General features: G+C 39.7%; 1 protein-coding gene across 2 annotated transcripts in view; it reads left to right on the top strand.

Moving 5' to 3' along the window:
* The window catches only part of LOC117962865 (TBC1 domain family member 2A-like), a 57,767-nt gene extending 35,866 nt beyond the window's left edge, over positions 1-21,901 (top strand). The window contains exons 5-12 of one of the 2 annotated variants that reach the window (XM_059023735.1): positions 1,181-1,564; positions 3,036-3,146; positions 11,930-12,102; positions 14,278-14,778; positions 15,829-15,949; positions 16,474-16,605; positions 17,035-17,156; positions 18,842-21,901. In XM_059023735.1, coding sequence (XP_058879718.1) covers positions 1,181-1,564; positions 3,036-3,146; positions 11,930-12,102; positions 14,278-14,778; positions 15,829-15,949; positions 16,474-16,605; positions 17,035-17,156; positions 18,842-18,923 — 1,626 coding nt within the window. In that variant the 3' untranslated portion in view covers positions 18,924-21,901. Of the gene's footprint in view, positions 1-1,180; positions 1,565-3,035; positions 3,147-11,929; positions 12,103-14,277; positions 14,779-15,828; positions 15,950-16,473; positions 16,660-17,034; positions 17,157-18,841 lie in introns of both variants that reach the window. The other variant, XM_059023734.1, reaches the window with a different exon arrangement.
* Positions 21,902-22,241: the final 340 nt, after the last annotated feature.

The following is a 22,241-nucleotide window of genomic DNA, read 5'->3' as shown; positions in this document are numbered from 1 at the left end:
AACAGACACAATCTTTATTTGTGCACAGAATTTATTGTGCATGTGCATTTTGACTTATTTTATCATTAGTTTTTGTGTCTTGATTAAAGACACGGTTGTCCTAATGAAACCACTTTACAAGACACCATTGCTCATTATTATTGTAATACTGGGACAGTATTTCCAGTGTTTGGTACTTTTATTGCATTACCATTGTTTTCTTCTTTCAGAGTACAAAGAACAGAGCTGCAAAAACAAGGTCTTTTTTGAGCCTGTTAAAAACACACAAGTTAAGCTGATCTCCTGAATGGTTTGAAAAATGACCACCAGCAGGCAGTGTGCAGAATTTTCAGTCATTTTGCTGGTCTTTTCTAAAAACACTTCACTGAATTCATCTTTTATAATTGGTTAAAAAAAGGACATTGTTATTGAAATAGTAGGCTGTGTGGTCCAGTGGTTAAAGAAAAGGGCTTGTAATCAGGAGGTCCCCGGCTCAGATTCCAGTTCAGCCACTGAGTCACTGTGTGACCCTGAGCAAGTCACTTAACCTCCTTGTGGTCCGTCTTTCAGGTGGGACGTTGTTGTAAGTGACTCTGCAGCTGATGTATAGTTCACACACCCTAGTCTCTGTAAGTCGCCTTGGATAAAGGTGTCTGCAAAATAAACAAAATAGTAATAATAATAATAATGTCTGATAATTGGTTTTAAGGCCACTGACGTATAATATAGGGCAGAGCTTCAGAGCCTTTTCTCATATGCACTACTAATAAATACTGCAACAGGCTGTTTTTTAGGGAAAATTGCATTGTACAGTAGACTATTGCATTGTACAGTAGACTATTTGAATTTACCTGTAGCCATAACTGTAATTAAATGCATGATGTTAACAGCTGTTCTTATATGATAAGTAAAACAGTATTTTTTTATTCAAAGGGATATTACAGATTTTTCAGGAAATGCAAGAATCAAAAACCTAAAACAAATACTATACCAGGCATTTTTAGTATGGTACAGTTTATTACCAGTACTCCAAACAATCATCTGAACAGGTCTGATCCCACCTGGTTCAGATTACAAAGAAAGTACAGGTGCATTATTCAGAGACCACCTACAGTATAATTTATTTACGGGACCTCCAACACAGCTCATGAAGCTTCACCTTTAAGAGTAAATGACCATAGTGTTTTTGTTTTGAAATCAGGAGCTGGTGCTTCACAAGGCCCTGGAGGCAGCACAGCAGGAGAAGAGGACCAGCAAACAGTTCCTGGCAGCAGCAGGGGAGCAGGAGCGGCTGGAACTGGTGCGGCACAAAGAGAGGTGTATCGCGGACCTGGACGGCCGCCTGGAGGCCCTGCTCAAAGACAAGGAGGAGCTGGAGCAGCGGCTGGCCATGCAGGACTGCCAAGTGAATGAGCTGCAGCAGCACGTGCAGCTCATGATGGAGAAGAACAACACCAAGCAGGAAGTCATCCTCAAGCTCTCCGAGCAGGTGGCCGTCTGCATGGCTGATCCCCAGCGTACCGTAGCCAACTCCATGGGCACAGAGACCTCCTGCAGGCTGCAGGAGAAGATTGAGCACCTCAAGGTTATTTTAAAAGTTACTTTTACATTACAGCCATGGGAAGTACGTCAACTCTTGTTTCAAGAAACACGGATAAAACCACACTCTTTTTTTTGGTTTTGTTTGACCACCATGTAATCCTGCATGATGTGAAAAAGCAGTAAAGTAACTGATCCGTGTTTTCGCTGCTGGGGCGTCTCATACAGTATTGTGCACCTTCTCTGCATCCAATAAGCATTACAAACATGACATCTTAACTAGATTTTATTAGCATTGGAGCAGACACTCCAGTCTAAGAATGATTCATTTATAGTAGAACCGGTCCAGGGGTCCAGCGAATATATACTAATATTGTATCTCAGAGGAAGTCGTTTTAGTATATTGTAGTTTCTTTATTAACGTCGGGGCATTATAAATGAACAACGTCAGGTACATCAGTGTGCCTAAAACACCAAAGTACGACACAGCATGTATTCTATACAAAAAAATCTGTGAAAATGACTGCACAAGCACTGAAGTACAGTATTTCTCAGTTTACAAAACAGCATTCCAATCAGTTCTTAACGTGCTTTCTCAGTGTATGCCAAAGTAATCTGACAGTTTTTTTTTACATTGTGTGTGTGTTAACCTGAGACATAAACAACAACAAGGATGCATGCTTTTTAACAGTACAGTCATTTTATGAATCCTTTACTTTTCTTTTATTTACAATGGTTAAACTGGGCAGTTATGTGAAGTGACAGCGAGTACAAATTCTGACCTGCTAAGAGCTGAATTTACGGTTTTAGACCCATAATAAAATGTGCATTGGTCAGTTTCCATCAGTACCATTCAGTTGGTAGCAGCATATGTAAGTCACACATGGCACAGGTCCATTGGGTAATGATGGTGTCATATCTTACAGGATCAGATACGACAAGTTCGAATGTACTTTGTATCACGTTACTGTGATTTTGTACTCTATAGGTCAGGCTTGCACAGTGTTGATGTGATGTTACAATGAACAGCAAAAATTATTATAATAACATAAACATACTGTATATATAAAAAAAAAAAAAGATCCCTGTGTAACCCCAGGCTACTAGGCATGAGGGGGTACACTGCTCTCTGATAAAAGTTAGGAGACCAGTTATCTGCTTATTAGCAAAACTTAAATCCACTAATATAAAGTCAAATAATAATTCCAGACACGTGATCAGTTGGCCAACTATTTTTTTCTTCTATTTCTTTGTTATTAGAACAAAACAAGTATATTGTTTTTGTACAGTGTATTAATTGACATTAGTTAGCCACACTTTTTTTTTTACGTATCCCAGCGATTTTCAAACAGTGTTTTATAGGGTACAAATGAGTACAATTATGAAAGCAAAGAAAAGCAGTGATCAGTCAGGACTAGGTCAAACCTGTGCTCTTAATAAGTAGAGCTCACAGTAGAAATGTTTTAAGTACAACCACAGATTGTGTTCTGATTTCATTCGTTTACTGTGTTTACTAGGACGATATAGAGGCGCACAAGATGCTAAACAAGTTCCTCAACTCTGAAATCTACCAGCTTACTAAGCTGTGGAGGAACAGTTCAGAAGAGGAGAAGGGCCTCCTGATGAAGGTATGTGCTTTACAGCTTGCTGTGTGACAGATCTGTACCCATTTAACCATTGTGAAAAAACATATATGTTCAAAAAATATATTATCCTTACCTACAAGTCTTTAATGCAGTATCGTCACTGTGTAAGGCTAATACAGTGCCTTGCGAAAGTATTCGGCCCCCTTGAACTTTGCGACCTTTTGCCACATTTCAGGCTTTAAACATAAAGATATGAAACTGTATTTTTTTGTGAAGAATCAACAACAAGTGGGACACAATCATGAAGTGGAACGAAATTTATTGGATATTTCAAACTTTTTTAACAAATAAAAAACTGAAAAATTGGGCGTGCAAAATTATTCAGCCCCTTTACTTTCAGTGCAGCAAACTCTCTCCAGAAGTTCAGTGAGGATCTCTGAATGATCCAATGTTGACCTAAATGACTAATGATGATAAATAGAATCCACCTGTGTGTAATCAAGTCTCCGTATAAATGCACCTGCACTGTGATAGTCTCAGAGGTCCATTTAAAGCGCAGAGAGCATCATGAAGAACAAGGAACACACCAGGCAGGTCCGAGATACTGTTGTGGAGAAGTTTAAAGCCGGATTTGGATACAAAAAGATTTCCCAAGCTTTAAACATCCCAAGGAGCACTGTGCAAGCGATAATATTGAAATGGAAGGAGTATCAGACCACTGCAAATCTACCAAGACCTGGTCGTCCCTCTAAACTTTCAGCTCATACAAGGAGAAGACTGATCAGAGATGCAGCCAAGAGGCCCATGATCACTCTGGATGAACTGCAGAGATCTACAGCTGAGGTGGGAGACTCTGTCCATAGGACAACAATCAGTCGTATACTGCACAAATCTGGCCTTTATGGAAGAGTGGCAAGAAGAAAGCCATTTCTTAAAGATATCCATAAAAAGTGTTGTTTACAGTTTGCCACAAGCCACCTGGGAGACACACCAAACATGTGGAATTAGGTGCTCTGGTCAGATGAAACCAAAATCGAACTTTTTGGCAACAATGCAAAACGTTATGTTTGGCGTAAAAGCAACACAGCTCATCACCCTGAACACACCATCCCCACTGTCAAACATGGTGGTGGCAGCATCATGGTTTGGGCCTGCTTTTCTTCAGCAGGGACAGGGAAGATGGTTAAAATTGATGGGAAGATGGATGGAGCCAAATACAGGACCATTCTGGAAGAAAACCTGATGGAGTCTGCAAAAGACCTGAGACTGGGACGGAGATTTGTCTTCCAACAAGACAATGATCCAAAACATAAAGCAAAATCTACAATGGAATGGTTCACAAATAAACATATCCAGGTGTTAGAATGGCCAAGTCAAAGTCCAGACCTGAATCCAATCGAGAATCTGTGGAAAGAACTGAAAACTGCTGTTCACAAATGCTCTCCATCCAACCTCACTGAGCTCGAGCTGTTTTGCAAGGAGGAATGGGCAGAAATTTCAGTCTCTCGATGTGCAAAACTGATAGAGACATACCCCAAGCGACTTACAGCTGTAATCGCAGCAAAAGGTGGCGCTACAAAGTATTAACTTAAGGGGGCTGAATAATTTTGCACGCCCAATTTTTCAGTTTTTTATTTGTTAAAAAAGTTTGAAATATCCAGAAAATTTCGTTGCACTTCATGATTGTGTCCCACTTGTTGATTCTTCACAAAAAATTACAGTTTCATATCTTTATGTTTGAAGCCTGAAATGTGGCAAAAGGTCGCAAAGTTCAAGGGGGCCGAATACTTTCGCAAGGCACTGTATATAAGTGACTTTATTTAATACTAAACATCTTATTTTCAGCTTTGATAGCCTAGGCCCCAGATTAATAGTAATAGTAATGAGTTTCGTTTATTTCTTTTTTCTTATAGCTTTAACCACAAAACCACAATGAGATCTGTGATTTCGCCTAGAGACATCTCTGTCTGCACTAAGAAGCCAAAGTAAATTAAAGAACAACTAGCATGCTGGTACATTATGATAAAGCAAACTGCTTAGTGACACATGGATTGCAAGTGGTTCTAATGTAGTGACGCAAGCTGGTGACCTACTGGGCACTATTCTTACACAGTCTAACGCAAAAAACAAAACAAAATAAAAAAAACAACTTTAGATTCACTTTGTATCATTTTCACATCCTGGTAACTTTTTAAAAGTTTAAAGCATTCCTTTGGCCTCCTGTTTAACCACAGTATTTCTGCAGTTTTACCCATGCTTTTCCCATGGTTATACAATGCATTTATAATAATTTACCTGGGTTTACCATGTTTATTAATATACTTTGATTATTATTATTTATTTCTTAGACACCCTTATCTAGGGCGACTTACAATTGTTACAAGATATCACATTATTTTTACATACAATTACCCATTTATACAGTTGGGTTTTTACTGGAGCAATCTAGGTAAAGTACCTTGCTCAAGGGTACAGCAGCAGTGTCCCCCAGCTGGGATTGAACCCACGACCCTCGGGTCAAGAGTCCAGAGCCCTAACCACTCCTCCACATACCTTCTTACCTTGTTATTGTAGTCTAGTATCTGCATAAATAGACATAGGCAGTCAGTATTTTTGGTCAATTATTTGCTTTTTTTGCAGAGATACTTCCTCTGTTATGTTTCTCTTTAGTAATTTGTGGTTTTTCTTTTTTCATTTTATACTGTACTTCCCTTATTTTTATAATTTTCTTTGTACTCCTACTTGGTTTCACTCCTTGTTTCTTCTTCTTAGTTGACTGTCATAGTAGTTCTGACTGGCTGGCTGTTAGCCTGGTCAGCAACCTCGGGTGTGTTCATGCATTACTAATTAAAACCACAGAGAAGTTAGCAACTGAGCCAGTTCCAGTCTCCCAGAATGAACAGATCAGACTGACTGGGATGTTTCCCTTTCATCTCCAAATCTAGGTCTTCTGTAGATGCAGAAAGCAAATTGGAAAGATATGTAGTGAATTCTAAATACAAATGTTAACCTATCAGTGGGGTTCAGGGGGCGGAGCTAGGCACCAACAACCTATCATCTGCCGTCATCAATTAAATCTACCTTATTTAAACATTAGTCACCTCTACCTCGCTGTCTTGTGTTTTTTTCGTTTTTGGCTTAAACCTAAGCGATTTCAAGACCCATCTACATTTGCGTACCTCAATAATGGAGTACTTACAGCAGTTGTCACCGGATTCTGAGGATTCCCAGGATTTTCAATCCTTAACAGATCATTCTCCTTCAGCTTCAATCCAGGGTCCATCCAGTCTCCGTTTTTTCTCCACTTCTGCTATTTCAGTTACATCTGATCAGGCTCCTGATCAGGCTCTCGACCAGGTTCCAGTACAAATGTTGCCTACCGTTCCTGCCACCCAAACATCGAATCTGCGACGATCCAAGCGTCTTCGGCCTCAGGACGCCCCTCCGGATCGATTGTTTTGGAAGGACTGGCCCATGAATAAATTGATAAAAACCCTCCTTAAAAATGGTAATGCGATTCCGGCAGGGAGTGATAGAGAGTCTCTTTTCATTCTCTATTGCAATTCAGTCTCAGCAGAACCAGTCTTTCCTCCGAAAAAACATAATCAGCCGCGCCCAGCCATTCAGCGTCCTAAAACAGACAGCAGGCAGTCTATTCCGGATCTAACTACCCCCACAACTAGCACCGCTAACCAGCAGCCAGCCATCGAAATCCAACATTCGCAAATATTCAACGAGATAAAATCATTTATGCAGCCTTTTTCCGATACTCTATCTTCGGTCAGTTCTCAACTGTCTAGAAAAAAGGGTGTCTGTTATGGAACAGGGAAAACAATCTACAGCGCAGTCATTAATTTCAGCATCAAATGCTGCAGCGCCGCCTACAGCTTTTTCCGGTCCAGCCCTAATTTCAGCCAGCGAAGCAGATCCTCCAATATACAACCTCGCTACTGCATCTACATACGGATCCTCCTCTCCAACTGCAACGAGACGTCACACTATATCTCCACAAATCAGACGTGTCATTCTCGAAGGTAAGGACATTAATCTTGTTTCACTATTAATGACGACTTCGGAATTCTTGGACCATAGAGTAGTCGATTGTGGAGAATTGGCGGTATTATTTATTTCTTAACAATTTCAATACTGGCTTCTGTTCGAATAGGCAATGCAGTTTTATCCACATGTGCAGCAATTGTGGTGACGCTCACGTTAATACAATCTGCCCTTTAAAACGCAAGTGACTTTGCCCGATGCTCACCGTCTTTACTCCTATAAACATCCTGGCATTATCAAGTAAATTACAGAATCATCCCGATAGTAACTTAATTAATTACCTGATCGACGGATTAAAAAATGGTTTTTCAACCGGTCTTACTCAAATTCCTTCTTCCTCGTTCCAAAGCAAAAATCTTTATTCAGCGACTCAAGATCCACAATCAGTGCAGTCTCTCATCGAAAAAGAAATTAAAAAAGGATTTATAGTCGGTCCATTTTTAGCTTCTCCTTTTCCAATATATAGAATTAATCCTATCGGCATTGCCACGAGGAAAATGTCAGGAAAAAAGCGTCTCATTATTGATTTATCAGCACCACGGGGGTCAAGCACCAGCAGCATTAACTCATTAATTCCCCGAGATCAATTTTCCCTGCATTACATCACTATTGCAGACGCAATACATTCAATTAAATTAGCAGGTCTTGGTTCCTGGTTAGCAAAAGCAGACATATCAGACGCATTTAAAGTAATGCCAATCCATCCTTCTCTCCGTCGCCTGTTTGGTATATGCTGGGAAGGGAAGTTTTATTTTGCCACTCAATTGACTTTCGGCTGCCGTAGCAGCCCGAAGATATTTGATACCCTGTCGGAAGCATTATGCTGGATCCTTCTTAATGTCTATCATGTCCCGTTCTTGCTCCACTTGCTGGACGATTTTTTAGTAATTTCTCCTCCTTCAGATGCACCAGCAGAAGCGATTTCCAATCTTAAAAGCTTATTTTCTGAAGTTGGCGTTCGGCTTTCAGAAGAAAAATCAATCGGTCCCCTTCATTCTTTGGAATTCCTTGGAATCATTCTAGATACAGAAAAGTTTGAAGCCCGCCTGCCTGAGTCTAAACTTAACCACATTCGTTTGCTCATTCAGGATTTTCAGATCAGTAAAACAATTAAAAAAACGGGCACTGCTTTCATTGCTGGGTTACTTTAATTTTGCAATACGTATCATTCCACAAGGGAGGACGTTTATATCTCGGCTGCTAGCGCTGGCATCAACAGCAAAAAATCTGGACTCCTATTTAAATATCTCTTCAGAAGCTAGGAAAGATATTAAAATGTGGTCTGCGCTTATTCAGCACTGGAACGGTCTCTCTATGTTTTATGATGATTTCATTTCAGCTCCTCACGATATGGCTTTATTTACTGATGCCTCATCTCTGGGATTCGGAGGTCTATTTAATAGTCAATGGTTTTGCAGTACATGGCCTGAGGAAATCGAGAACATATCTCCTCATCTAAAATCCACAGCTCTGCTAGAGATATACCCAATAGTAGCAGCTGCCCAGCTATGGGGTCATCTCTGGTCTAAGAAATCAATACTATTTTACTGTGATAATTCAACTACAGTGCATATTATAAATAAAGGACGTTCCTCCTCTGCTCTTATAATGCAATTGCTGTGGCGGCTAGTATGGATTTCAGTCTCTAATAACTTCCTAATACAAGCTAGCCACCTACCGGGCATTTTTAATAATGCAGCTGATGCTCTTTCCCGTTTACAGATTTCCAAATTCCACAGTTTGCTGCCCTCAGCTCCTCAATATCCAGCAGCAACGCCACAGTTCAGTCAGCTGATTTTCAACTAAATCCAACTATTAATAAACTTCTTAATTCAGCTCAAGATTACATGGCATCAGCACTTGCCCCATCTACCAGATCCTCGTACTCTACAGGTTGGGCATGTTATGTAACTTTTTGTTTACAAAGTAGGACTAATCCTACTCCATTCAACCAGGACTGGATCATGGCGTTCATAGTGCACGCAAAGGACTCTACATCTGGCACCACCTACAATCAGACTATATTTGTCAGGAATTCAGCATCAATTTCGCTTGATGTCCATCAATTTCCCAACTCTATTATCAATTCCAGCGGTTCGTCTCCTTTTACGAGGAATTTCCAAGTGCTCTCTGGCTCCTTCTTCTGCTCGCCTGCCTATTTCTATAGACATTCTCAGTAAATTGATTTCAATTCTCCGCCACGGCTGTTTTTCTCCATTTGATGATTTAACTATGGAAGTCATATGTCTAGCTGCATTTTTTGGATTTTTGAGATGTTCTGAATATACAGTTCCTTCTATTGCCAGCTTTCCTACCCTAGGTATCCGCTGCAGTGACCTCAAGCTCATCCCAGATTCTCATTTCATCTTATTTCTTCACATTTCAAAAACAGATCAACTGCGGCAAGGACAATGTATTCAGCTTTCTAAGATCAACTCTCCTCTGTGTCCCTTCACTTCCATGTTGAAGTACATTGCAGAACGCAAAGCCATTTCATCCTCAGACCCTTTGTTTATCAATTCAAGCCAGTCCATTGTATCAAGGCATTGGTTTTCAACACACCTTTCCACTGTGGTATCCAGAGCAGGTCTTCCTTCACAATTCTACACTCCTCATTCTTTTAGAATAGGGGCAGCCACTTCAGCCGCAAAAGCCAACATTAACCAGCATTTAATTAAAAATATGGGGTGCTGGACTTCATCAGCAGTTGAAAGTTATATTAATTCTTCATCATCTGAAATATCCTCCGCACATCAGTCCATTGCTAGTATGTCCGGAGTGGGGACGACCTTTCTGCCTGAGCCACCAAAGATTTCCCCCTAAGAAATAAAATTAAAGAAAGGGGGGGGGGGTTTCTTTCCACTGTGCAGAGGGTCTTCACATAGTCATTAGGGTACAGTCTACTAACCCCTTTGTCACGTTAAGTGTTTGTTTTCTTTCGTCTAAATGTTTTCTCTTTTTCTTTCTTATGCATTGGCGGTTCTCTCTTTTTCTTCCTGTTGCGTCAGCAGGGAGCCGGGGGTCCATTTTTGGGGGGTTAGTGATTCCACTTTCTCCAACCCTTTGTTAAGCTCCGCTTCATTGACCTCATAGAGGAGGGTTCTCCATGAGTCAGAGGGGACCCCCGGCCAAACCCTTCCATCTGCATGTATGTTTCTTTTGGGATTCTTCTTTCAGGTCTGATGCCTCTATGTGAGGGTCCCCAAGCGGTGGCATCCCTCGTGTTTGTCGGGTCTCCTCAAAGACGGTGGCCCCCCTCCTGTTTGTCGGGTCTCCTCAGCGACGGAACCCCCCTTCTATTATGTTGGGCTTTGAAGAGGCGGAACACCTCGCATTATATGTTTTAACAAATACTAACTTTATGTTTTCTTTCCGGTTCGCGACCCTCTTCGTATGTCGGGTAACCTCAGAGACGGTGCCCCTCTTGGTATGTCGGGTCACCTCAAAGACGGTGGCCCCCCTCCTGTTTGTCGGGTCTCCTCAGCGACGGAACCCCCCTACTGTATATGTTGGGTCAGGAAGAGCCGGAACCTCTTTTGTGTTAACAATACTAATTCATGTTTTCTTTCCGGTTTGCGAGCCTCTTCGTATGTCGGGTAACCTCAGAGACGGTGCCCCTCTCGTTTGTCGGGTCACCTCAAAGACGGTGGCCCCCCTCTTGTTTATCGTGTCTATCGATCAAGTAAATGTTGGGCCTGGAAGAGGCGGAGCCCCTCTCTCCATGTGTATATGTTTACTAACTCTGTCAATAAACACTATCAGGTGGCATAGCTCCGCCCCGTGAAGTACAGTGCTGTGAATGTAGGGCACTGTTCACAAAAACACAAATGCCTGGTTTGCAAATTAAATTAATGTTTAATCTTGTTGACCCCAATGTGTTCTTTGGGGTGGGTCAAGTTGTAGCTGTTTCTGTATCAGTGCTTGATCTGTCCTAGTGCCTGCGTCATGGCTCCATATAGTGATATCCCCTGAGTGCACTGTGCAATGAAACAGCTACTGGCTGGTATGATTGCAGCAAATTAGATGTTTTATCTATCTGGTCTGATTGGCAATGGTTTTAAATTATTTTAGATATATTTAGGATCAGACCATTTTTGTGACATGAAAAACTATTGTACTACAGTAGAGATGTTTCAGGATTTCTGGGAGCACTTGAATTAATAGGTATCACATTTGATACCAGGGTGACTCTGGTTTAAAGAAGAACCAAATAGCAAAAATTGTAAAAATAAATAAATAAATAAATATAATTTCAGTTGCAGGTTATGCTAAAACTGCTAAAATTGCCAAAAACATAAACGCTTTGATTTCCGAATCGTAATCGAAAAAAAACATGTATTGTACACAACAGTTTAACTTTCAAAGAAATGACCCTTCACAGCCACAGTGTCCATAAGCACTCGGGTGACACACATATTGCACTGTAGGAAATAGCAGTCTTGTAATTAATATAAGCAGCACAAGGGAACAAGTGAATACTGCAGCGAAGAGGATTATTAAATCAAATTAATTTAAGGAGCAGAAGCAAGATTATAATTGGAATGGCTCCATCAGAACTGTAAAATTAGTTATTTGGAAATGCACTAGGTTCATTTTTACATTTCAATAAACAAGTTCAACCCAGTTAAAAAGTAACAGGGTGTAGAAACCCTCTGCCTTTGGACTGCCCTGTCTTGGAAATGAGTGGGAGGTTGTGGGAGGGTTACTGCTTTCACCAGCTGCTGTGTTTTGTTTTAATCCTAACCCTAAACCTCTCTTTTGTGTTGCAGTGTGCCTACCTGGAGGCCAAAAACTGCCAGCTTGAGAGCAAGTACCTGGTCGTGCTGCGCAGGCTGCAGGAGAGCAAAGGGCTGGACAGCAGTCAGCAGGAGATGGTGAAAAGGCTCATTGAGGACTCACTGCAGGGAGACAAGAAGGATGTCTTTAAACTCAACCCTGTCAGGTAAGACAGTACTGACATTTCCATACCGGGGTTTCACAGCGAAAACTTTTTTCCCCCCGGTTACTTTCTTGTTTTTTTGTTACTAAGTATATTCAGATATTTAAAATGCAATTCTATTGCTAAACTGATGATGTGATTGCAAGCTTCACCAGTTCCATTTTCATATAATACCCTCATATCCCGAACTGAAATACCAAAACAAGCAAAGGATCAAAATGTTAATGTTGGTTTGTTGCAATTGTGATCTAATAGGTGCGCAAATGAAAAGCCAAAAAAGAGCTGGAACTTACAGTAGTTTCTGGGCTTTGCTGTCTATGATTTTCTATGTCATGTGCCCTGCTCTTTTAATGTGATAATTTAATAATTGAAAAAAATATATATTTTGTTTGTCACTTCTTTAAAACAAAACAAAACAAAAACTCTTTTTGTTTTGTTGCATGGTCTGTTTAGAACAGAAGTGCAAATTATATGCATTTCCTATTTTTCATGATTATTTTCTCAGTTTGTTTTTGTCAATATTATAGAAATTCCTTTCGTAGAGTTTACTGTAGTCTTAACAGCTGCACAGGAACTCAGATTGAATAGTATTGATTGTAAATTGAACAGAAAATGTTTGTTCTGCTGTTCGAGCGATTGATGCAAGCAGCTGAAATGAGCTTGCTGTTAACTGTATAGTAATCCACATCACAATACCACTGCACACCTTAGCAGGCAAAAAGAAAGGTCAAAGATTGGATTGACATTGAACTGCTCCCTAACCAACCACATAAAGAGCAATGTGCGTCAATAAACACTGCAATTCCAGGACCATATATAAGGGTTGATGTTAGGCAGTGAAGGTGTATATATGCCCAAAAAGAAGTCAGAGGCTGCAGCAAGTCTACAGTTTATTTAGAAAACTCCAGGATCCTTTGTTCATACATAAGGCCCTGTGAAAATAGTGTGTGGTTTTTTTTTTTTTTTTTTTTTAATTCAAGGCAGTATCACGGGTAAAGTGTCTTATTTTGCAGATTGTGCTCAGAACTATTTTATAAATTATGTGTACAGATTATTATTATTTTTTTATACAGCAAATAGATTGATAAATGCACTGACATCTTCAAAATCAACGTCAAAGTTATTCAAGCACTTTACAATAGCTTGTGAAACGGTGTTGTCATTAACAGCCTGTAGGTAAAGTGTATCTGCAAGGACAGCTTTCAGTTCTATGTCAGATGCATGTTCACCATTTAGGCCCTGCAAAACAAATACAATGTGAAACACATATTGCTATTGGGCATCAGTCGACTTGTGACCATTGACAAGCAACCAGACTGTTTTACTAATTCCATAATCTCCTGCTTGTGATAGTCGGCAACTTTAGGTAAGTATTCACGTCTCAGCTGGGCTGATGAAGGAATTACTCCACCATTTGCTACACTCAGTATGAAGAAATTACGTAACTTTTGGTTGTCCAGTTTTTCAAGAGGGATATTTGCGCAAACAAACATCACTGTCAGGTCAAAATTTAATGTGTTTCGTGCTTCACGGTTTTCAGTGGACTTTTGGAACATGGAAGTTCATGTTTTTGGTTTCTTGGATTTCCGCCTTTCTCTTTCAGTGAATACTTGAATCTAAATGCCTGTCAAGAGATGATTTGCAGTAACATTGCAGGACATACAGAATAGCTTACCTCCATCGTATGAAATACAAATAATAATTATAAGAATATTGAAAAAATCACGGTATTGGGCTAAGTTCGCAATTTCTGCGCAGTTCGTGAAATCTCGATTTACACAGGGCCTTATACATAACCCTAGGCAGGTTAGTTTCAGGCACATATACCATTTACACATAACCCTTTCCTGGTTCTTGTACTGGCTTCCAAACACATTTACCTCCTCCTAACCGTCAAACTGCAGCCCACTCCCTTCTCTCCCTCTGTCTCTCTCCGCCAACTGTTCCAACTCAACTAACTAACTCAATGCTCTCCTGCAGCGATGGGGAGGAATATGCTGGCAGAGGGGACTGATTAGAAATATAACAGTACAACTTAACATAGAGGTTCATTACACATAACTAAATCACAAAAACCTGGAGCCATGCACCTACTATACAATGTTGTATGATAATTTAGGGAATATGTGAATACTGCATGTTACCAACATCCTTGTTTAACTTTCTGTTCCTTCCCAGTGAGTACGACGACTATGGATTCAAGACCATTCCTGATTATGAAGTAGAGGACGTGAAGCTCCTGGCCAAAATCCAGGCCCTGGAGATCCGTTCCAACAACCTGCGCAACAATGAGATGGAGGACAAGCCTTTGCGGACCAGGTGGGCTAACTACCTGGCCAGCCGTCCCTTGGACCAGCTGGCTCCCTCCCCGGAGCTGAAGGGCCTGATCCGGTGTGGGATCCCTGTGGAGTACCGGGAGCAGGTGTGGCGCTGGATCGTGAGGACACGGATGCAGCTCTATAGGAAGCGGAATCCCAATCGCTACCAGGAGCTGAGGAAGCACTGCGAGGTGTCGGAGCACCCGCCCTCGTGGCAGATCAAGCTGGACCTGCACCGCACCCTCACCACCAATAAGCACTTCTCCTCGCCCACCTCCGACGCAGTCCAAAAGCTGCAGCGCATTCTGCTAGCCTTCTCCTGGCAAAACCCCACCATCGGCTACTGCCAGGGCGTCAACCGGTACTGTACCTTTTGTAGTGAAAGTTCTTAATGCCATTCGCTCATTTTAAGTAGTAAAAGGTGTTGCCAAAAAAGACAAAACACTTTCTTGTACTTCTTGGACATGGACTAGCATAACTTATCCTTTTCTAAAACAGAGAATAATGCCTATTACCGGTAAGCAGAGCCACAGGTAATGGCAGCATTACCGGTGTTTAACATTTTAGAGCACTTCGTTGGAGGTAGCTATGCCAGGACACTATACTAGAGCAATGTGTTGTTGTATTATAAATAGCAATAAGAATACACATGCAAACAGTGTTTATTTATTGATTTGAGAAATTATGACACCTAGTGGTTGTTAACTGTGTTGTGTATTCTTAGCTACTCATCCCTCCCCTGTACGATATATCTTTTTCTGGAATCACAAATATACTGGCCCAGATATGTTCTTTAATATTCTACACAACTGTAAAGACAACTGTGGTGGAAAGCACGAGTGGCCATATTCAGGCAGATTAAAAATAATTCCGGCGCCTCCTCAAGACTCACCTCTTCAGACAGCACCTGTAGAAACTCCCCTTTTCCATCTAGACACTAATCACTCTTCCTTAAATGCACTTTACTTGCTCTTATCTGCTCCCTATTTTACTGCATTTAACCCTGTACTTTAGAGTACTGTAATCTGTCGAGTGTCATTTAATCTGTAGTATTTTGTATTTAATTATATCCTGATGTAACTATCACTGACACTGTTATCTGTTCCGTTATTGAATCGTAATCGTATTAATACTTATACTGATTCTTGAAATGTATTTTCGTCTACGACTGTAAGTCACCCTGGATAAGGGTGTCTGCTAAGAAATAAAATAATAATAAATACAAATAAGTGTATAATTTACATAATTTCTTGCTAGTTTCATACATCAAATTCCTCTGAAAATTTATTTCAAAATAGGGCCTAAAATGTGTAAAAATGTGGCTTGGCACACCTATGTGTCCCCCTTTTCTTCTGAATATTAGCAGCACACTTCCAGTGGAGTCATGTGGTGTGTGTGTTTCCTCTTGCAGGTTGGCAGCTATTGCACTTTTAGTTCTGAAGGATGAAGAGGATGCCTTCTGGTGTCTGGTGGCTGTTGTTGAAATCATAATGCCACAAGACTACTACAGCAAAACCCTCACTGCCTCTCAGGTACAGTATGTACAACAACTGATTTCAAAGCAGTGAACCCTCTTCTTCCCTCCAGGGACACAAGTATGCAACAAGCCCTTGCCACCTCTCGATCTGAGGCAACTTTCTCTGCCTCATATTCTTTTCCCTTGCGGTATCCATTGCAGAGCTACCTTCTGGATATGGGTTTGTTCCATCCTGAGTACGTGGCCTATACACCTCAGTCTTCTTCTTTTTGTATCTGTGATGATTTGGTCTTCTCGTGGAGGTCTTTATTTGAGATTTTGTTTGACCAGTTTTTGCCTATTTTCCAAAGGCACCTGTTATGGAAATTGGCTAATTTGTCCATGTCTCTCCGTTATTGCTAAGAAAATGTTAAAATATTTGTTACATTGCTCGTCAGCCTATAGCTGAGTTTTAATGCTATCCCCTTTGCTTCACCAGTAAGTACTGTGGATGTGCTAATTCACGCAGTCATAGTCCCTATTTGTTCTAACAGCTGAGCAACTCCTGCTGCTCTAAGCAGAACTCTTTGTTCCTTGCAGGCTGATCAGAGGGTGTTCCGTGACTTTCTTGCTGAGAAGATGCCTCGCCTGTCGGCCCACTTCAAGGAGCACAGCATCGATCATTCCCTCATCACCTTCAACTGGTTCCTGGTGGTCTTCGTGGAAAGTCTGGTCAGTGACATCCTGCTCAGAGTGTGGGACGCTTTCCTTTATGAGGGCACAAAGGTACAGCGCCGGCTGTGTTAGTAATTGATCCTTTAATACCCCCCCCCCCCCCCCCCCTCCACACCACCCACACCACCCACACTTACCCAACTGTGTTGAAACGTGCTTAATACATTTTTCAGCACAAATTGTTGAGAAAAATTGTCTTAACTTGCAAACATGTGCACAGTATGTCACACTTACATTGTAACAGCTTATCCAATTATTTTAAATTATAGTAATGACATTTTAGAGAGTTATAGAGAGTAAAAATGAAAAACATGGAAATAAGTAAAATATAATTAATTATAAAAGGGCTCAGTCCAGTGACGACTTGATGAGCGAAAGTATCCTTCTTTTTTAACCTGAACAGTATTTCCTTCTTTCTGTTTCCAGGTGATATTTCGCTATGCACTGGCCCTCTTTAAGTACAATGAAGAGGACATTCTAAAAATTCACGACTATCTGGAAATCTACCAATACCTCAGTTTTTTCTCCAAAACTATCTCTGATGGCAGGTGAGGCAGAATGAGGATGATGATAATGTACAGCAGACGCATCAGACCAGTTGCTGTCAATCACAGACTGTATAAACAGTTCACACTCATCTCACTCACTCCAGTGGCCATGCTTTTAACCACTAGTAAAGTTAGTGATTTCAGTAAACTGTCTTGTACCATTTTGATGATGGTAAATGTGAACAGTGATTTTGCAGTTTACTGAGCTTTACCATGCATCCACTATGAAACCGTAAGTCTTTCTTTACCATTCACTTCCTACAGGTAATGGAGCCCCCACCTCACAGACCCACATAATGTCCTCTTTGCAGCTTAGAAAACAGATGTACTGTATGTATAGCTGTTTAATGAACAGTTTGCAAGCAGATTATTAAAGTGTTGAACAATTTAACTGGTAGGTCAATTGGCTGGTTTCACAGGCCCTGATTAGCACTAATCCTGGACTACCTATTGTTATCTTAGGTAAGGTAGTCCAAAATTAGTGCTAATTGTAGTTTGTGAAACCAGCCGTTTAAGATCCTATTAAAAACAGAATTTTCTTGCCATTAGGTCTTAGTAGTAAAAATAAGTTATCCTAAGGATGAATAATTCCAAGGTTATGTTGCCTTTTATTTACTGAAAACATGTATTTTCTGTTATACTGTAGCACGGAACTGGATCAATCAGTCTGCTTTCTCTTGATTTTCAGTGTAATAACTGGGATTATATGATAATAATTTGGCAGAGCTTTCTCACAATGACTGTAAAGCAGCAGAAATATGTTTCCATTTAGTTCTCAAAGCCTTTTCATTGGAATTATTGATTAAATCACCATGTTTCTCCTCTGCCCAGCCACGAAACCTGAAATACAAACACATTCATTTAGATGCAGCCATTCATGCTTCAGTATTAGACAAGAATCCAAGCAGTGCCGGCTGTGCAGAGACGGGGCCATTGACTGATTTGGACCACCTGAAGATTGATACACTGTAGAAGTTAATGGGTTCAATATCTAAACAATTATGTTATAAAATTAGCAAGTAACAACTTTGTATGTCAGACTTAAATTTTTTGTTCCTGTTAGAACTGTGTGGGGCTCCCGAGAGGCGCATCCAGTAAAGGCGCTCCACGTGGAGTGCAGGATGTGCCCTATAGTCTGGACGTCGCAAGTTCGAGTCCAGGCTATTCCTTTGCCGACCGAGGACAGGAGCTTCCAGGTGGCGACGCTCAATTGGCTGAGCGCCGCCCGGGGGGAGGGAGGGTTAGGTCGGCCAGGGCGTCATCGGCTCACCGCGCACCAGTGACCCCTGTAGTCTGGCTGGGTGCCTGCAGGCTTGCCTGTAAGCTCCCCAAGAGCTGCGTTGTCCTCCGACGCTGTACCTCTTGGGTGGCTGCATGGCAAGTCCGCAGTGTGAAAAAAAGGGGTCGGCTGACGGCACACACTTCGGCCATTCCAAATTGGGGAGATAATAATAAAAAATAATTGGCAATGACTAAATTAAAAAAAAAAAACTGCATTGTTTCTCAAGTGTGTATGTTTGTCTTTTTGTGTCTTTTTATGAATTTAATTTTGGCAGGCCCATACTTTATTGTTTATTTATTTGTGTGTTTTTTGAAAGGGGGAAAAATGCAGAGTTCCCAGGTCCTTTAACTTTGCAGTTGTTTCATCAGTGGCATTTTGTTTTCTCTGTATCTTCTGTCTTTAGGAAACTAATGAACATAGCATTTAATGATATGAATCCCTTCCCTATGAAGCTGCTGAAGAACAGACGAGAGTTTCACATGTAGAGGCTGACAGCCGAGCTGCAGGAGCTGGAGAGGATACAGGAGGAGTTTGTGAAAGAACAAGTGGAGCGCAAAGACAAGGACCTGGACACTGCTGTCAGCGAAGACGAAGAAGTAATACAGACTGCAGTTAGCTTGCATCACACGTCCTGACGTTATTGAAAAATTACACATCACTGATACTATTTAAACTAATTTGTTTGCCTTATTATTCCCTGCTGTGGAATATAGTGGGGCTTACATATTGTGTATGTCACACATACATCTAACTGTTATCCTTTGTCTGTTGTTGAGTATATAGGTATGTCAGACTTACATTTTTACATGTACAGTTCGGCTCTTATTTTGTAATGGCGCGTGATGTACCGACATACTTGTTTTAGAGTCAACAAATTAAGTTTACCAAACCTGTCAAAATGCAGAATATTAATGGAAATAGGTGTGTTGGTAATACACACACACTACATCTCTGAATGCTTGACTTCAAATCCAGTTTAAGTCACACATGAAAGGAGTATGGTGGTCCTAAGCCCTCGGCTTCCACATCACAAAACCAACACACAGTGCAGCACAATTGGCACAAAGGATAAACCTGTTTCTTATCTCATAAAACAGCCTTTTACTATAATTATCATCTGTCAGTCTCTGAATTTCTTCAATCAGCAGTTCCATTCCACTCAGATCAGTTCAGTAAATTAATTATTTTGTAGTTTCCCAAGAAAACAAACTCATTAGAGATCTTGAAAATTAATGTCTTGAAATGTGATTAATTTAGGCCAGGCTAATGTGAACAAGTACAGAGATTCCAGTTACTTTTCAGACCGGCAACCAGGTTCTAGATTTTCTAAACGAGACTATCTCTGAAATAAACTTATTTTTTATGCATTGGTTGTTTGTTTATATTCCTGTAAATTGCATAGTTCAGTTATTGCTAAGTTAAGAGGAAGACGTTGCTTTGTTTAATTATGTTAAATTGTATGGCAATCCTTCATGATTTGCATGAATTCACTTAGGTTTAGAGGTACAGTTTTAATTCATGTACCTCTGATAAACCTAAACTAAGTGACGAAAGCAAAAACACAAACGTTTTTTACTTGAGCTTGAAAAGGAAAAAATAGGATGAATACAGTGCTATATATACTGTGTGTGTGTGTGTATATATATAATATATATATATATATAAATTGATCGCTACATATAGATTTTTCAACGCTGGTAAAATGTTTAATTCAGTAATGATTTTAAAAATGTTTACTTTTTAATTTTTTAGGGATGCAAGACATGTAACAACTTCGTGTCTAAAGTTTTTAAATGCCAACTGTTAAATAAATAGAATTATGGATATTAATGTGTTGATAGTAGGGATAGCTTTTGTGACTGGAGCATGGCTGCATTGTCTATTGCGCTGAATTTTAACTAATTTTAACAAATTGTTCCCATCATTCTTATTTTTTATTTGAGCTTTTCTCTTCAAATATTTTTTAGAAAACAAAAAAGCACAAACAAAATCTCAGCGCGTTTCGTCTTATTCATGAGTAGACTTAATTTGATACAGAGGAACACCCCTTTTTTATACACTCAATTTTCCACAGGTGATTAATCACCTTTTAAGAGATGGCTCAGCTGACAAACAACTCTTGAGAAGGGAAACTTTTGTGATATTATTTTTAATTCTGTTCCACCACATGGCCTTAATGAAGACTTTAAATATGGGTATTTTTTGTAGAATGTATGTTTGTATGTATACAGTGTATACCTCTGTTCATTATTCAAGTTGCAGAGTAAAAAGAAAAAAAGTAACTTAGTAAAAGAATATTTAGTGGTATGAAAAGTTTTGTGTTGACGTACAGATTGAGTGTTTAAAATAATATAAAAAGTATGGTCTTCTGCCTTCTGTTGTCATTTCTGTACCTAATTACTTATTAATTTCAGTTGTTTTTGATTGTTCTGGTTGTCAATTGAAGGTTTGTGACGTAAAGGTGATTAATCGCCTGTGGAGAATTGAGTGTAAAAAAAAAAGGGGTGTTCCTCTGTATCAAATTAAGTTTACTCATGATTAAGACTCTGTCAAAACACGTTGAGATTTTGTTTGTGCTTTTTTTGTTTACTAAAAAATGTGAAGAGAAAAGCTAAAATAAAAAATAAGAATAATGGAAAAATGTGTTAAAATAAATTATTTTTGTGAAGAATGGGTTGTCTTTTTCACTGGAATCACTGTATAAGGGCCTGTTGGCAACCAATACAAGCTGCCTTTATTTTCTCAGGTGTTGCCAGGTTGATTACCTGGTCAAAGACTAAACACATACATGTAAAACATTTAGAACATATTTGTATTCTGTATTTGTATATTATGATATTTGATTGGTTTTTTTATGTACGTATTATTGCACAATAGGAAGAATTAATGAGAACATTTCTAATATTTAGGCGTTCATTTTTGTATTGCTGTTTTATAATGTGATGGCAATCTGAACTATAGTCAAAGTCTCTCAAAGTGAATTATTATTTTAGGAAAGTATTACGGCACAAGCACTTATATATTACCAGTGTCACTCGCCTCACAAGGTTAAACTGTGAAACCCAGAACATACTTTAACTGGCTGAGATGAGCCCTTTTCAAGGCATTTTCTCTGCTGTATAATATAACAGAACTTGTTTTTTGATTAAATGGTGTGCATTTTTTGCATCCTTTGTGTAAGGTATTTGAACTGAAAAACATCAAATACTGGTATTATCATTGTGTTTTAGATTTGTTGAACAAAATCTTATTCTACTGAAAATATTTCTCTTTTGTTTCTATAAAGGTTTATATAAATACAGTAATAACATTTGCTGACACTGCAGTGGAGAAACACTTCATGTATTAATTTGTCCCACAGCAAATTCAGAAAAGCTTGTTCTACAACAGTGTTAATACCTCCCTTTAGTTTACTGATAATAAATGTTAATAAAAAACATTAACTAATATTAAACTGCTGAAACGTCTGTATTTCTTTTCCCCCAATATATTTCTGTTTTACTCAATGACATTCCAGTTAATTATTCAACAGCCAAGCTTTTATGTTGTGTATCCTGATGCAGTCAACATTTTAAAATCATAATTTTTTCATCTATGTTTGGAAAAGGAGACCATATAGAAAAAAGGTAGTCGAGGATCAAATGATGATATATGAGCCTCTAATACAATCACTAATAATATATATCGTAACAAAAGGCTGTCACTGGGACTTTGTGCATGCGCCTGTGCTTGAAGTGCTTTGCAGAGCAAAGTTGCATGGTCTGCGACCGTGCTTCCCATGCGTAGGAGCACTTACCCTGCTG

Source organism: Acipenser ruthenus, chromosome 5, assembly GCF_902713425.1.
Source record: "Acipenser ruthenus chromosome 5, fAciRut3.2 maternal haplotype, whole genome shotgun sequence".
Lineage (NCBI taxonomy): Eukaryota > Metazoa > Chordata > Actinopteri > Acipenseriformes > Acipenseridae > Acipenser > Acipenser ruthenus.
The sequence above is the reverse complement of the archived record's forward strand: the minus strand, read 5'-3'. Positions and strand labels throughout refer to the sequence as shown.